Source organism: Oppia nitens, unplaced genomic scaffold (genome assembly GCF_028296485.1).
Source record: "Oppia nitens isolate AA-2021 unplaced genomic scaffold, nextdenovo-longstitch-racon4-pilon3 scaffold2_pilon_pilon_pilon, whole genome shotgun sequence".
NCBI lineage: Eukaryota > Metazoa > Arthropoda > Arachnida > Sarcoptiformes > Oppiidae > Oppia > Oppia nitens.
The window spans coordinates 3,885,001-3,901,787 of record NW_026533210.1 but is presented as its reverse complement, the minus strand read 5'-3'; the positions used below and the strand labels follow the sequence as shown (position 1 = coordinate 3,901,787).

At 21.4% G+C, this 16,787-nt stretch overlaps 2 protein-coding genes across 2 annotated transcripts; one reads left to right on the top strand and one right to left on the bottom strand.

Moving 5' to 3' along the window:
* Positions 1-6,059: 6,059 nt before the first annotated feature.
* On the bottom strand, positions 6,060-6,793 carry LOC128955686 (basic helix-loop-helix transcription factor scleraxis-like). Its single transcript, XM_054301357.1, has 3 exons — positions 6,549-6,793; positions 6,369-6,474; positions 6,060-6,269 (listed from the first exon to the last, which is right to left on the bottom strand). Exons 1-3 carry the CDS (start codon positions 6,791-6,793, stop codon positions 6,060-6,062), a joined length of 561 nt encoding a protein of 186 aa, XP_054157332.1.
* A 1,576-nt stretch (positions 6,794-8,369) lies between these two features.
* LOC128955475 (platelet-activating factor acetylhydrolase IB subunit alpha2-like) lies at positions 8,370-9,212 on the top strand. Its single transcript, XM_054301151.1, has 2 exons — positions 8,370-8,758; positions 8,842-9,212. Exons 1-2 carry the CDS (start codon positions 8,425-8,427, stop codon positions 9,186-9,188), a joined length of 681 nt encoding a protein of 226 aa, XP_054157126.1. The 5' UTR covers positions 8,370-8,424; the 3' UTR covers positions 9,189-9,212.
* Positions 9,213-16,787: the final 7,575 nt, after the last annotated feature.

Sequence of the window (16,787 nt, the reverse complement as noted above, 5' to 3'; positions counted from 1 at the left end):
ACAAAAACTATATACTGCTTTTTAGATTGTATTTTATTTTAATAATAGTTTATAACAGTATCTGTAATAACACTGTTTTAACATGAAATGAATTTTTTATGATATAAATCATATTAGTTTATTAAAATATCATGAATTTATATGTTAAAATTAAATATTTATTAAAAACATTTTTCATAATTTTATATATTTTATATATTAAAGTTTATTATTAAAGTTATCAAAAAAAAAATTAATAAATAAAATAAATTATAATATACAGTAAAAAGTTAAATATTGTATTTTAATTTTTGTTTGTATAAATATTTTATTAGTTAAATAAATAATTAATAAAATGTTTAAAAAAATAATGGTATATTATTTAGCAAATTAATATAACCACACACACAAACATATACACAATCAAATAAAAAACACTTTCATTTATTTGTGTGACTGACTGACTATATGTGCAAAACTGTTTCACTCGCACTGATATCTTGAGAGCTTAGTGTCGGTGATCTGTATGTCTCTCTCTCTCTCTCTCTCTCTCTGTCTCTGTCTCTGTCTCTGTCTCTGTCTCTGTCTCTCTCTCTCTCTCTCTCTCTCTCTCTCTCTCTCTCTCTCTCTCTCTCTCTCTCTCTCTCTCTCTCTCTCTCTCTCTCCAATAGTCTTACTAGGTAAATTTTTAAAAAAAATTAATAAATTTTAAACAAAAAGCGGTATGTGCATTTTTAGAATAAATATAATTAATAAAATTTTATAAGAAAAAATTATATAATGGTAAAAATGTTTATCTATACTAAACCATAAACTCTTTACTCATGAGTTTTATATATATATATATAGTGATGATTACTTTACGTTTTTTTTGCTATTCATATAATGTGTATTACAATTGATGTGGTACTGTATATTTATTACACATTTTAGCAAACTCAATATAATCAAACTAATAATAAGCACTAGTATGTACTGTATTAATATTGTTTTCATATTATTTATAGAGATTTTTTTACTAAATAATTAAATTAAAACTAATAATTAGAAAAATATATTAAATTTTATAATAATAAAAGTACATAATTTAGTAATAAAAAAATATTAATGTCATATAATGATAATACGGTAGTCGAGTGTATAATATATTATAAACTAAGTATTGTATTGTATATACAATACCATAAACATATTGGATGTGCTTTCAGACACTATTTGTCCAAAAGTTGTCATTGCTATCAGTGCTCTGAGCCCAACAAACCGACACTTCATATAATATTACTATCTATTGATAAAATCAATATTTTAGATATTAATAGTTTTTTGAGAGGAAATACCAAAAAAGCACTGATAAATACTGTACATCGGGAGTTACTGTATATTATTTTTAATAAAAAAAATATTAAAAGTTTAAAAGAGTTGATTTTTTGTGGAAATTTTGAACTACTATTCAATATTATAGATCTATTATAATATAAATACTTATTATTATATATTTTCAGTAGTATTTATAACTTATTTTAAAAGTAATTTTATAAAATTAAAACAAATAATTTAATTATTGTCAGGTAATAAAACATAATTGAAAAGATTAAAAAAAAGTATTAAATTAGAGATTCATTGATTATATAAATTTTAATTAGATTTGTTATAAATTAGTGCTGTAAGAGAATTATAATAAAATTGATTACATTTATTATTAATATATAACTATAATATATAAGAATAAATTAAATAAATAATTTTTATATTAAATATATAAATAAATTATTTAAAATAATTAGTTATTAATACTGTAATATATGAAAATAAATCTATTATTAGATTTTAAAGATATAAGTTTAGCTTTGGTTTGAAATTTTTCGTATTAATTTTTATCAATGTATTAAATGACGTGTTAGCCTACGAGTGCCATCAATAAGCCAATGTGAACAACGACACCGGCACCTGAATCTACCACTACATTAATATTGGTCTGTGCCGGACAATACCTGTCCTATTTGTCTATAATAAACTAATTTTCAATTTTATATCCCTAACCATAATTGATGTCATAGTTGTCTTAATCAAATAAGACACATAATCTGGCATTTTCTCTGTTATATAAAGTATTTTAATGTTAAAACAGGCTGTAGTTTATTAGAGCAATCTATTACTGTATAGTATACTACAGTATATTTAATATTGATTTGTTTATAAAACTATTGATATATAATTTTAGGTAATTGATATACTAATTATATTAATTTAGATGTAACTAATTTAATTACAATATTTTAAAAGTTTTTAATCAAAATAGTCCAAAAAAATTTTTAAATAATTTATAACAGAATAAATAAAAATTAAATTTATTGCTTAACTTAATAGCAGATAAACAAAAATACGTTTAAATATCAATATTATTGGACATAATAAGTTAGATTGTAAATGATTGCATTAAGTTATTACTTAAAATTTAAAATAATCTGCTAATTAATTTACATAAAATATATTAGTTTATATATTAATAGTAATTTTTTTATTAATTGTATGACTAAAATTTCATTGTTTTTAAAAAAAATATATTTATACATACAGTATATCAGTGTTGGCAGAGACAAAGTGTATGTATAATACAGTACAAAGCGTATTATAAAGTATAATACAATGTAAATTACTTGACAATTTTGACTTACAAAAAAATTTAGCCTCACCTATTAACAAAAATACTAAGATTCACAAACAAATACATGTTTTGTAATAAATATTATTTTTTCTAATTTTTGAAAAAATTTGAAATTAGCTATTCAATTTAATTCTGGTATTGAAATATATTAATAAAATAATTAATATTAATTTTTAATAGTTCTAGAAAACAACGATTCTAATAACGACATTGAAATTATGTAATAATAATAATTTTAATAAAAAAATAAATATTTTATCATTGTTTGTGTAATTTTTCTAAAATTATTATTGAAACATTGAAACAAATTATTAAAACAATTATATTGCAGTACATTGTATTTTACTGTATTTTATAAATCCAAAAATGAAAACCTTGTATTTTTCCAACCCTGCAGTATATACTCTGAGCTTAAAGTAACTAAATATAACTAATGATTAGTGTCTTGATTTCCAACTAAAAAATTATTTTGTCGGTTTAACGCTTATAACTGGGACTTAGTATGTCCACCGAAGTTGACCAGTGGACGCTATTTCCGAAATTTTATTATAACTATAAATAACTATTTGTTAGGTTAGCAACTATAAAAACTTATAAATAACTATTTCATTTATTTTGAAAAATATAAGCATTAAATTTTAAAATATTGCTCAAATATATGTAAAAACAAAAAGTAATAGTTATATAAATTATATAAAATGTGTAAACTGTTATCAACTCATATTACTTTTTTAACAATAGAAATATTTAGTTTATTTATATAAATCATTTTTATAAATATGCTGAAAACAAGTAAATTATATATCAGTTGAAATATTTATAAGAAAATAAATAACTATTTCAATAACTATTTGGCTTTTTTGGCAATTATATACAACTATTTAATACAGTTTAAATAACTATTTTAACAACTATTTGACGTTTTTTAGCAACTATTATAACAACTATTTAATAGAGTATAAAAAATTATTAATCAATACACTACTAATGATTGTAAGGAAATGAATAAAAGTTGCAAATTTGTTTGTATTTATTATTAATCATAATAATCAAAATATTATATATTTAATATATTATGTGTTGATATTACTTGTATTAGAGATTAATTTATTTAAAAAACAACATATTTTTACTTATAATGTATTTTAGACGTGAAAATAAAATATCTTAACACATCTATAATACAGTATTAACACATAAATTGATGGTATGTTTTTGACACTTAAGATAAACGATAGACTTTAACTGTTAAGCAATTTCTTTTTATGTGTTCATTACTTAACAGTATATTATAATATTTTTATTAAGCTTTATAATAGTTGTGTAATTATAATCATTGATATCTTTTTTAAAAAATAATAAACATAAATTTTAACTTTGAATTAAATTAATTATTGAACTTGTGCATTTTACAAAATAATAATTAGCTAATAATACATGTATAAGCAATACAATACTATATATAAAAATCATAACCAAATATATAATACAAAACAACACTTATATTGTCATTAATAATCATGATTTGAATGAATGTTTTCAATATTTTTTTTAGACAGCACTTCAATACTCCAATCAATGTTCTATGTATTAGAGTTAACAGTGCTTTCTATATATATATAAATTATAATATAGTTTATACTAAATAAACAATATATGTGTTAACTAAAATAAATTATTTTTGTCTACTTTTATACAAATGATTATAAATATAAATTAGATATTATTGTATATTATACAGTAAATAATGTAAATATATTATATAACTTAGATGAGTTAACTAAATGTTTCAAGTATGTATATAAATTTAGATTATTAAATAAATAATAACTTAAAATAACTATAAAAAAAATTACAAAAAAATAAATAAAAGAATTTTGTAAAACGTTAAAATATTATTAATAAATTTATAATTATCTAATTTGTCATTTGCATTTAACAAATAAAATATTTTTATTAAAATAATTGTTTATTAATTGCAATGAGTATTTGAATTTATATATATATAAATTATCGCAAAATGATTGTTAAACAATTTGAATCAGATTTGACTTTTGATTATTATAAGTACACAATTGATTAGATTAAAGATTAAGTGGACTTCATATGTGTGTATATGAAGTTATATCCGAAAAATTTGATAAATGATGTGTCGTTAGAAAAAATGTATACCGGTTTTTACATGTTATACTTGACATTGATGACCACCCACAACAACATTACCTAACTTTCTAATGTATGAAAAAAATATATTTTCCATCGGACTTATAAAGTAAATATAAATAAGACTTAGTATAGTATTGATCAGTAGTGTAGTATTTTGCTGTAGTTGTTGTTAAATAGTGTTTAGTTTATAAATAAAATTACTTATTATAATTAATAGTTATGAATTTTGTAATCAATATATGTTAACTAATCAATAAAATATATTAAGAAAACAATAAAAGTTAAATTATAGTAAATCAGACATTATTTTGGTATTTTTTTTGGTAACTTACATTCAATTTATTATCACATAATAGTTGTAATATCACACACTTGTTATGTGTGTGTATTTTATCTATTATAACAACAGTATTAGTATCGACATTATACTGTATTTATAGTATATTATACTTAACCAGTTGTGAATGTTGAGCCTATTTTTGACAGTGAAATCAATTGTCAGTTTATAATATAAGCGATATTTGTTGATATATATATATATATATATATATATATATATATATATATCTGACAGATCATGTGTTGCTAATATTATAAAATTAAATTTTTGTTAAATTTAGATTTGATATATAAATACTAAAAAATGTTAAACAGTAATATCTGTTTTTGATTACATATAGACTCATGTGGTTCAATGGTATAGTACTGTATGTCAAATGCATTAATAGATTTTATTTTTGACTATAAGACCTATGAGACGGTGAGATCAATAAGTATGGTATGTGTCATAATTGGACATTAAATTATAGTATAGTCTGAATGCCAAACATAACTAAAATTTTGTTATTTGAATTAAAGCATTAATCAATCAATTATATTAAATACATTGCATATAGAATATTAGCAAAAAAGCTTTAATTACTGTAATAATTATATTTTATTTGAAAAAAACAAATTATTTTTAGTAAACAGATTTATTATATTTTTAGCTATCAGTAATATTTTATATAATTTCAATTTATATAAATTAAATAATAATTTCTCTATATATTTTGACTAAAATTTTGTATATATTGTCAATTAAAATTTGATCCATAAAATGTTTTATCAATATATTGTATAAACTGTATAACTTTAATTTAAATAGACATTATAACTATTATGAATATTATTTTTATTTTGATTATCATATTTATGATTAAATCTTATTATTCAAGTTTTAAATAAGATATTTAAATTAAATATGACATCAATAATGAGTAGAAGATGACGAGTCATTGAAATAACTAAGCGATGAATTACTGTCACCACAACCAGTGATTACATCAAATTCATTGAGTTGTGGAAACAGTTGGTCACACATATTATCAGTAATTTTATCCAATTGTTCAGCAATTAAGTAGTCGTCACAACAGGTTATTGTAGATCCAGATGTTTCATAGATGTACGGTTGATATGACTATACAATTAAATTAGGATTATATATTATTTTAAATATAAATATTTTTACAAAACAAAAAATAATGAATAAACTATATGTTAATTATTTGAAACATACGATTGACTTTTGATTAGTTATACAAAAAGTGCAAATAGTTTTTGCGGTCAACGAACCGATTCTTGCATTTCGTACACATATGTTATCACTTTCTTCACCATTAAATCTAAGAAAAAATTAAATTATTATATTTATTATATTCAACTATTAAGTATTTAATTTCAATATATTAATACTTACAGTGCATTTCTGACATTATTCAAGTGTTTAATATATGAAACGGCCAGTCGTAATGTTTCAATTTTGGACAGTTTCCTATTGGGCGGATCGGTAGGTATGAGACTCCTTAATACAATGAATGCACTGTTGACCGACTCAGTCCTATCCCTTTCCCGAGCGTTGGCCACTTGTCTCTGAATTTGTGTATCAAATCTGCGCTCACCTTTTGATCGGAAAACAGTCAGTAATTGGTTGTTGCCATTCATTATAATATTATCACAAAAAAATATATATATAATATAATAAAACAATTGACATATACAGATATTATAATGTCAAAAATGGATTTTTTAAACTTATTATTTTAAAAAATAAAAATAAGTAAAATTGAGATTACAAGTTAGCACTTAAGCAGATTAGTAAATCAATTATTGCACATAAAATTAGAAAATATATAGTTATATTGCTATATGTAATTAAATTTTTTATATAAATTAAAAGTACATATAAGTATACTTAAGTACACTTTTCTTTATATTTAAGCATTTTATCTTTAAAAGTATAGTTGTGTTAAATTGTTTTTATGTAAAAAGTTATGAAATCTATTGATCTATTGATTTATGCATATTGTAAGGCATATTGTCTATGTATGCGCTTATAGCTTATTAGCTAATAGGATAGGACAGAGCATTAATAGTTTTGTCGATTGGGGGCATAGGATCGCACAAACACACGTCCCATTACTCCCCACCACTACACCCACACTTAGATTTCCTGTTAAAACACCAGTGTTTTCGTACAAATTATGCATAAATAGTAAACACTCAACACGTGCTCATAAATAATATGAATGATTGCATTTTTTGTCAGTGACGGACCCAATAATATGTCTTAAATTATATTAATAATTTGTCTATTAAACTGTAATAATTATTATTTTATGTTTTTAAATTATTTAAAATTCTTTTTTAAAAAAGCTAGATTAAAATATTTTTAATTAAAAATTATAATATATTTTTTAATTTATATATTACGAAAATAATGTGGTTCCGCCTCTTTACTAGTTCAACACCATATACACTGAGAGTGTAAAGTCTAAATAGTTTTGTAAATGTTTGCCGAAAAGTTTGCATTAGTTTTAACGCCACATAAAAGTTATGATTAATTAGTTTCCGCTCTCTCTCTCTCTCTCTCTCTCTCTCTCTCTCTCTCTCTCTCTCTCTCTCTCTCTCTCTACATTAGTTATGTCATCGACACTAATAAATTTTATACATAAATAAAAGAAAACTTAATGCAAAATAAATTTGTTTATATTTTTCAATAATTCAATTTTAATTGGATTCAATAATGAGTAGAAAAAATTATCATAGTTTAGTACATTTTCATATTTGTTTTAATTAATAGCAATTACAAATATACAAGTAAAAAACAATAGACATTAATTAATAAGATAATTTTCTTATATACTTTGCATTATTATAGTAAAATACAATTGTATTAATAAATTTTTAATATGTTATTATATTAACTATCTTGAAATATTATCTAAAGATAACCTGAATTACTAAAAAATATTATACAGTATAATACAATTTTTTGAAATTGATCACTTTAAACCATATTATTGACTAATCAGAACTAATTAAACAAAATATCTGTTATTATCACATAAATACAGGTATCATATTATATACCGGTATATACATGTACTATGCAATGTACTAACTTATGATATATACTTTAATAAGTAAAAATAAGTAAAACTACAATAATCAATAAATACATTGAAAATAGCATTGAAAATTTGATATAAAAAAAGTATATAACTTATATATAAATAATTTGTTAGAAATACTAATTAAAAGTATATCAAACAGTAGACAACAACAACAACAAAATGTTTAAATTTTTGTTAATTACTTTACTTGTCATCCAAGTCTATGGCAAGCCGTGGGACCCAATACCCAATGGTCCGGAATGGTTACTTCGGCACAAACTGTTGATCGACCAGACAATTATACACAAAACAGAGGAACAGATCGTATTTGTTGGCGACTCAATCACCGATTTCTGGACACTTGGTCAGGGCCGGGATGTTTGGGCCAAATACTATGCTAATAGACATGCATTCAACTACGGAATCTCTGGCGATCGCACCGAAAATGTTGTCTACAGAATCCAGAATAAAGAGTTTGATGGACTTAAACCAAAAGTCACTGTCGTTATGATTGGTTAGTAGTTTTGGTTTTTTTAATATGAAAAGCTCTGTTAATGCTTATAATAATTATAAAAATAATAATTTTGAATATTATAGGAACTAATAACATACCACTTAAGGAAAGCACCGAAGATATTGCTAAAGGCGTAGAAGAGATAGTCAGAGAACTGTTGGCTAAAATGCCCGAAACTAAGGTTATACTGTTGGGTGTATTGCCTCGAGGACTGCCATTAGGAAACATATGCAAAGAACTAAATACATTGATCAAGAAGTTGGACAATCAGAAGAACGTGTTCTGGTTGGACATGTGGTCGGCCTTCGAGGGAACGGACGGTGATGTCAAACACGAACTCTTCAATTTGGATAAACTTCATCCCAATCACGAGGGTTATGTCGTTTGGCAGAAAACTATGGAACCATTGCTCCAGAAGTTACTTCAATAATCATATGATTGATTGAATTTTTATACAATTAATATTTATTTATATAAAAATAATATAAAAATATTTTTACTATTTGTATACATTAGTTATAAAAATTTAAAGTTATTTAATGTTATTTAATAAAATAATATATTTGCACAAATTTATTATTTTCGTGATAAACAAATTGATATATGATTTATACATTTAAAAAAAAACTAATAATATTATTATTTAATTAAATGTTAAATTTAGTTTAAGCATTATAATGTATATAATTTATTAGTATTGTAAACTTTAAACTACTTGTAAACTAGTATTTATCATAATATTTATATAATATCTTTTATAATTTTATAAAAATCAATCAATTCAGTAAAATTGTAAAATAAATTTTAATAATGTACTTAAATATATTTAAAAATTTTATAGTTTAAATTACAGCATAAAGTTTACAAAAATTGTAATTTACTTTAATATAGTATTAAAATTATTTAAAATAATTTATTTGCAATAAAGTTTAAAAAACTACAATAAATTTATAAACGATTTCAATGTAAACGTTATTTATGTATTAAAAGTGAAGTATAAGTCATAAACATTTGAAAACAATAATACATTTGAAAAATCAGTCAAACATTTGATTATAATTTTTTTGATTGTTTTTTGTATAAATCTGTGACAAACTGTTGACCACTAAGTGATGGATATCTGTCGGGAAGTGATGGACACTATAGGTCTGTTGAAGACCGAAGACATTATCGATGACAACGAGATGAAGACATTGTTGAACGAGTGTCGGCACGCGTTGACTGATAATACCGAAGCAACGACTGTCGGCGGCGGACATCACAGCGGCGACAATGTTAGCCAACAAAAAGCCGAACTTAAAATACTAAAGCTGGCCATCTGTTCGTTGGTCATCGAGCTTTGCAAACACAACTCGCCGGCCGACGCTATGAAGGCCGTACTCGAAGAGAACGGATTACGAGAACCGAAACAATACGCCGACGGCAACGGCTTTAACCCGAATTACTGTCGACTGATTGAGTTTTACCGTTCAGTTCGGCCGCAAGTTAGACGAACACTGACTAACCAGTTGTTGGCCGAACCTCTGCCATCAGTGGTTGACACACAATGGGATCAGTTTTATGTTTTACAATCGTCTGCGGCCGATAAGGTCAAAGAAATTCAATACACGATTAGCATTAACTGTGACCGCAATGTTGTGGTCACCGGTGACGGTACCGGTGGTGTTGGCGATGACGATATAGTTGTCGCCGATCACCGCTTACTGATGACCGCTTCGTTACCGCATTTGCAGGACTTATGCCATAAACTCCGTGATTGTCGACGAAGTATTGAAAAAATCATTAAACAATAGTTTATTTTATTATAATTTTATTCAATTATTATAATTTATATTTTTAATAAAAATATATAATATATAAGTATATTAAAAAAAATTACCATAAATTTTACATAAAAATTATCGGTAATATAATTATTTAGTTATGTTATAATTTGTTATATGTTTATAAAAATTCCAATCAAATATTAGTTATACTAATTATTATTTAATAAAGTTATTGTTAACTAAAAAAAATCGATAAAATTTTTTAATTATTAATATATTATAATATTTTCTATTAAAGTACAGTAGTATTTAACTATAGTATCTAATATACAACTAGTGTATGATTATGATAATATCAATAATATAAATTTTATATATAAATTATCAAAAATCTTTATATTTAAATATATATAAACTTTATATTACATAATAATGAAATTTTAATGTTTATGTATATAATGATATAGTTAAGTAAATAATATTGAATTATATTTAAAAAAAAGATATTTACAAATTATGACAATCAATTTATTACAATACCTAAAAATATCTTTAAAAAAAATAATTAAAAAAAATTATTTCTACCGTATTATACACTTGTGAATAATATAAATAAATGATTTCAATTGAAAAATAATTGTCTAATTAGCTGACAGTTAAGCCAACAATCAAACGGTGTTAGGTATGGGTTCCGGATTGAAGATACTATTGTTTGTATTTAATCTGACATTAATTTGTTTGCGTCTGAAAGCTGTCATTGAGTTCGGGTTTCCAAACGTTTTGCGATATCTTTCGCTTTTGGCCTTTCGTTTGGCACTACAGGTCATGATGTTTATGAAGTCACGTAACTGTTATATATATATATATTAAAATAAATTATTATTTTATTTTGTATAATAAATAAACAAAAATATTGTTAACTTGCATCTTAAAGATTAAAACATCAAAAAATACACACATTTTACATAATATTCTACTTATTTTAAAAACAAACACTTATATATGAAATATTAATATATATATTAAAGTAAATTATATATAATATATACTCTATAGTATGGTATAGCAATATACTGATTATCCTAAAATGCAAATTTAAATATTATCATAATTTTTAATTTACATATAATGTTCAATTTTATTAAACAAAAATAAATAATACATATATTTAATGAGATTAATTGTTGTGAAATTTTAAATTATTATTTTTATTAGCAATATTTAATAAGTGTAGCATTTAATAACTTAATATGTAAATTTGTGTCATAACATTATTTTTATAATTATAAATTATTAAAGAAAAAAATGTATTTTTTAGATAATTAATCAATAAATTTCTACATTTAACTTACTTTGAAATTTTCGCTGAGAAAGCAATAGATTATTGGATTTATGATTGAACTCAAACAGGAGATCCAATGACACGAAAAATATATAACAAAATATAGATAATAATGAAACCTATCGTCCACTTGACGGAGGGAATCAAACAACCATAACATCAGATTCAATGTCTGCAAAGGTGTCCAACATATTGCAAATGCCGTCACTAATAATAATAACATTTTGACCACCTTTTGGATTCAAATATAAAACAATATTAATTTTTATATAATGTATTACTAATATTTTTATTACTACTACTTTATTTTCTAAACAAATTATAAATAATAGTAACATTATTTTCTATATAAATATTTTTAATTGTTTGTTTTATTTAAAATAGAAAAGGTAAAACAATAAATAAATAAATATTAAATTAATAAATGTCAAAATATATTATAAACATAACGCATTTATATTGAATTAAAATATTAATATAAATAATGTTATTTTTATAATAAGTTTAATTAACATATAATTTATTGTCCAAAATATAAAATAATTAAGTTAATGATGATAATTGTTAAAAATAAAATTACTCTAAAATCAAAGACTCAAAAATTATTAATTAATACTAAAGTAACTTAAATTATATTATTTATTAATTATTTTTTAATTTTTTAAATAAGCTATAAAATAATTTCAAGTATATGTTTCAAAAGATAAATATCAGAATTTTTAATTTATATATTTTATATTCAATATATTATCTATTATTTGTAAAATATGAGTTGTGTGTTTATCTATAGTTCACGTTTAATATTTAATAATATGAAATATAAATAATTTAAAATAAAAATCATATTACTAAATACAATAGTATATTTATGTTATATATACTATACACTAATCAATCAAAAATATGTTGTTTTGATAACTAATATGCAAAATGCAAAATATCGATTTATTTTACTTGAAAATCAAATGTACATTTTTTAATATTCATTATTTAAATTGATGTGACAGTATTTTTTAGTTTTAATTAAATCAACATATGATGCATTTATTTTAGGAATATATAAAAATTATTATTATTATTATTATTAAAATACATATTATGAACATAATACTTACAGTATGTATAATTTTATTAAATAAATATATACAATATATTTTAATAATAATAATAATAATAATAATAAAATTTAATTATACCATATTTGTTAATCAAATATAAAAATATTGTAAAATATTTCGCATCAAATTTAATATTGAAAAAAATATTTTGATAAATATTTCTGATTAATTTCTAGAAAAATTCTCATAGGAATTTTCTAAAAATTGTATATTTGGCCATTAATTTATGTTAATAGCCATAAGGAAAATATAAGTCAATAATAAAAAAATATAATAAAAATATATAATGATATTGACATTTAAGATAAGTCAACGTTTAAGTTAAACTATTATATTATTAATATTATTAATATATCTATACGTTGAATATAAAACTTAAATATTTCTATTTATGATATGTATATATCAATCCAATACATTTTATTAAATATCACATATTTTTTTGTTAAATGTTTTTAATGTATTTTATACAACATATTTTTTATTCAAATAAACATGAGACTAATTTGTTTTATTTTTAATTATCAAATACTTTAAAAATTAACATTTAATATTTTTACTAATATAACTAATTAAATAATTTATATAAAAATAATGACAAAATTATGATTTTTAGCATTTAAAGGCATTATTATACTAAGTTTTTATTTAATAATAAATGTGGATCCTTATGATTACTTTAATAAATATTTAATATACTAAAATAGTGTAATATATATATACAGTATAATGTAATGTAAATGATGATAAAATGACTAATATTTTTGGTGTTTTAATGTAACTTAAGGCAAATTTAATTTATAAAAAAATGATAAATTATGATGTTTTAGTATATTTAAATATAAATATATTTTATGTATTTAAAAAACAGTCATCGTATAAATGTTAATATAGATAAATTATATATAGAAATACATTTAGAAAACATAAATAATTATTGATATAAACTTTTTTTACATTTTACAATTGAATACATTATATAATAAACTATATGATTATTTATGCAATACTAGATTTTATAATAGCTATATTGAAACACAAAAATAATAGCTTAATACACAATTTTTTTTGTATCTAATGACAGATAAAGGAATTAACGGCGCGAAATGATATCAAATTTATATCTTAATAATTATTCAGATATAAAATATCATACAATATCTAATGTATGTATATATTGTTATATATATTATTAAATATAGAATTTATATAATATTATTATAATATTGATTTGTTGGTCAAAAAGTAATTTTCTTTATATGTCATCTAAATATACAACAATATTGTTGACTAAATATTATCCACTAAAGCGTAAATTAAGTGCAATTATTTGTGGCATAGACTTCAACAAAATTATTGTTAATAATATTCTTGATATTTGTTTTGTTACTCTTATTTCTTAAATATAAATATTAAGACTCTCTCTCTCTCTCTCTCTCTCTCTCTCTCTCTCTCTCTCTCTCTCTCTCTCTCTCTTTCCCAATATGTTTGTTAAAGAAAGAGAGATATTATTCATTTATCAAAATTTGATTGCAATCACAATGTAATTGATATTTTGATTAGTAATAATGATTGTCAAATAAGCACAAATAATGTAATTTATCTAGTTAATTAAATTAATACAAAAAAAAATCTATTGTCCAAAAGTGTCTAATGTTTATCAGAAAATTGTTGGTCACTATTGAGTATTTGTTACAATGCAAACATAATTAAGCAAATATATTGTGTATATATATATATACTGTACTGTGTATAGAATAAACCATTTTATAGTAGACTACAATATACCGGTATATGATATAAATCGACAATCATTCATTCAATCACTCATTTACTGAAGTAAATGTTGCGAAAAAAATCGGCAAAAATCAATCACTGTTTGTATAGATAACAAAAATGAGACAAATAGTGGCAAACCTTAATCTTTTTATGTGTGAGTGCTTTGTCATCACTACCAGTGCTGCTCTCATCTCCTGGTATTTTGTGTCGGGCTATTGTTAGGCCAATTGATCCGTAAACAAATGTTAAGGAAATGAACGGTAAAATGAATGTCAGGGCAAATATAACACCAGTATATATGCGTCCGCTTAGCTGTCCCTCCCATGTCTCGCGACAGTCATATAGTGTTTCGTTGCCGTATTTGAAGGGTGAGGCCCGAGCCGTGAACAATAAGGGCGATGCCATTACTATACTAAACACCCAAACCATTGATATTATGAGATTTGTATGTGTTTTCAATCGCATCCTCATATGGTTGAGAACTGTTACTATTGCGAAATACCTGTCAAACCATAATAATTATTAATTTATAATTTCTATATTTTGCCATAACTTCATTATTAAAATTAATTAATTATATAATTACTGTTTATGCTGTTTATACAACTAATGTATGTTATATCCAAGCAATTTCATGTTTATATTATTTTGTATTTTTAAATATACAAAACAAACACAAATATGACATTAAATTATCAATTATTGTACATTATATACAAATAATATCAATATTAATAGATTCATGTTATTAGAAAAATAATTTATAATACAGTGTATATAATTTATTAAAGTAAATCTACACATAAATGTATTACCGTAATTTATATTTTTTTATATTTATATTTACCCTATTTTAGCAATAATATTTACAAATATATTATTATTTTATTATTGTATATTTTATTTTATAAAATTGCTAATAAATGATTTTTATTAAATGATGATTAATTTTTATAATAATACTATTAAGTTATTTTTGATATAATAAATGGATTTTTGAAAATTAAATAACAGTACAGTACAAGACTAGATAAAAACAAAATTATTAATTTATTTTATAAATTTGATTAAAAATATATCAGATAAAACATTATTTTTCAATATTTTTATACTCGTATAAAAAGAAAAAAAGATATAATGATATGACAACAAAAAAACTATAATTGAATTATTGATATTCATTGAACATCTAATATTTAAATTTAAATATTTTGTTATTACATAATCTATGCTTTTATTAATATTTGATATTTTTATATACTTTATATAAAATCAAATTATCTTTAACTATTATTTTTTCAATATTATTATAATTCTTAACAATTTATATTTACAATACAATATTTATACAGAATAATACATCTATTTGTATTACATGTCTTATATTAATAATATTTGACAAACAAAGAAAACATTTTATTGACATTATAAATATGTCAAATATTATTTTATATAATAAAAGTTGTTTTTATTTTACTAATTCACTTATTCAATAAATCTATATAACTAGTCTTTAACTATTCAAAAAATAAAGCCTTAATAAAACGTCATTTTTTTAATTTCATCATTAGTTAATATATGAATTTTAATAACATAAGTTACTAATTAGATAAAAATTGTTTATGACTATTATTATAAAAATTTTATATCCTAATATCATAATTATAAACAATTAACTTGTTTAAAAAGATGACCAAAAAATTAGAAAAATGTTAAAATATATATTAATTTAATTAAAATTATTTATTATGATTAAAAATATTCATAAATTAGTTAATTAAATAAAAAAGATTTTTATACATAATAACTAAAATAGTCTTTATAAATAATAAATTAATATAAAATGTTTATTGAATATATATTATTTTATTTACCATAATTTTACAAATTGACAATTATAATACTTGATAGTTATTTTAAGTAGTTTGGTTGATACAAAATAATAAACTTAAAAATTAAATAATATTGCAAATCTAATGAATATTTATTTTAACGATAATTATAAATAATAACTTCTAGCTATT

Excerpts from the sequence above, each read along its gene's own strand:
- LOC128955475 (XM_054301151.1), top strand. The coding sequence starts at position 8,425 with ATGTTTAAATTTTTGTTAATTACTTTACTTGTCATCCAAGTCTATGGC. Across the intron at positions 8,759-8,841 it reads AGTCACTGTCGTTATGATTG|GAACTAATAACATACCACTT; the intron begins GTTAGTAGTTTT and ends TGAATATTATAG.
- LOC128955686 (XM_054301357.1), bottom strand. The coding sequence starts at position 6,793 with ATGAATGGCAACAACCAATTACTGACTGTTTTCCGATCAAAAGGTGAG. Across the intron at positions 6,475-6,548 it reads AATAATGTCAGAAATGCACT|ATTTAATGGTGAAGAAAGTG; the intron begins GTAAGTATTAAT and ends ATTTTTTCTTAG. Across the intron at positions 6,270-6,368 it reads TAACTAATCAAAAGTCAATC|TCATATCAACCGTACATCTA; the intron begins GTATGTTTCAAA and ends TTAATTGTATAG.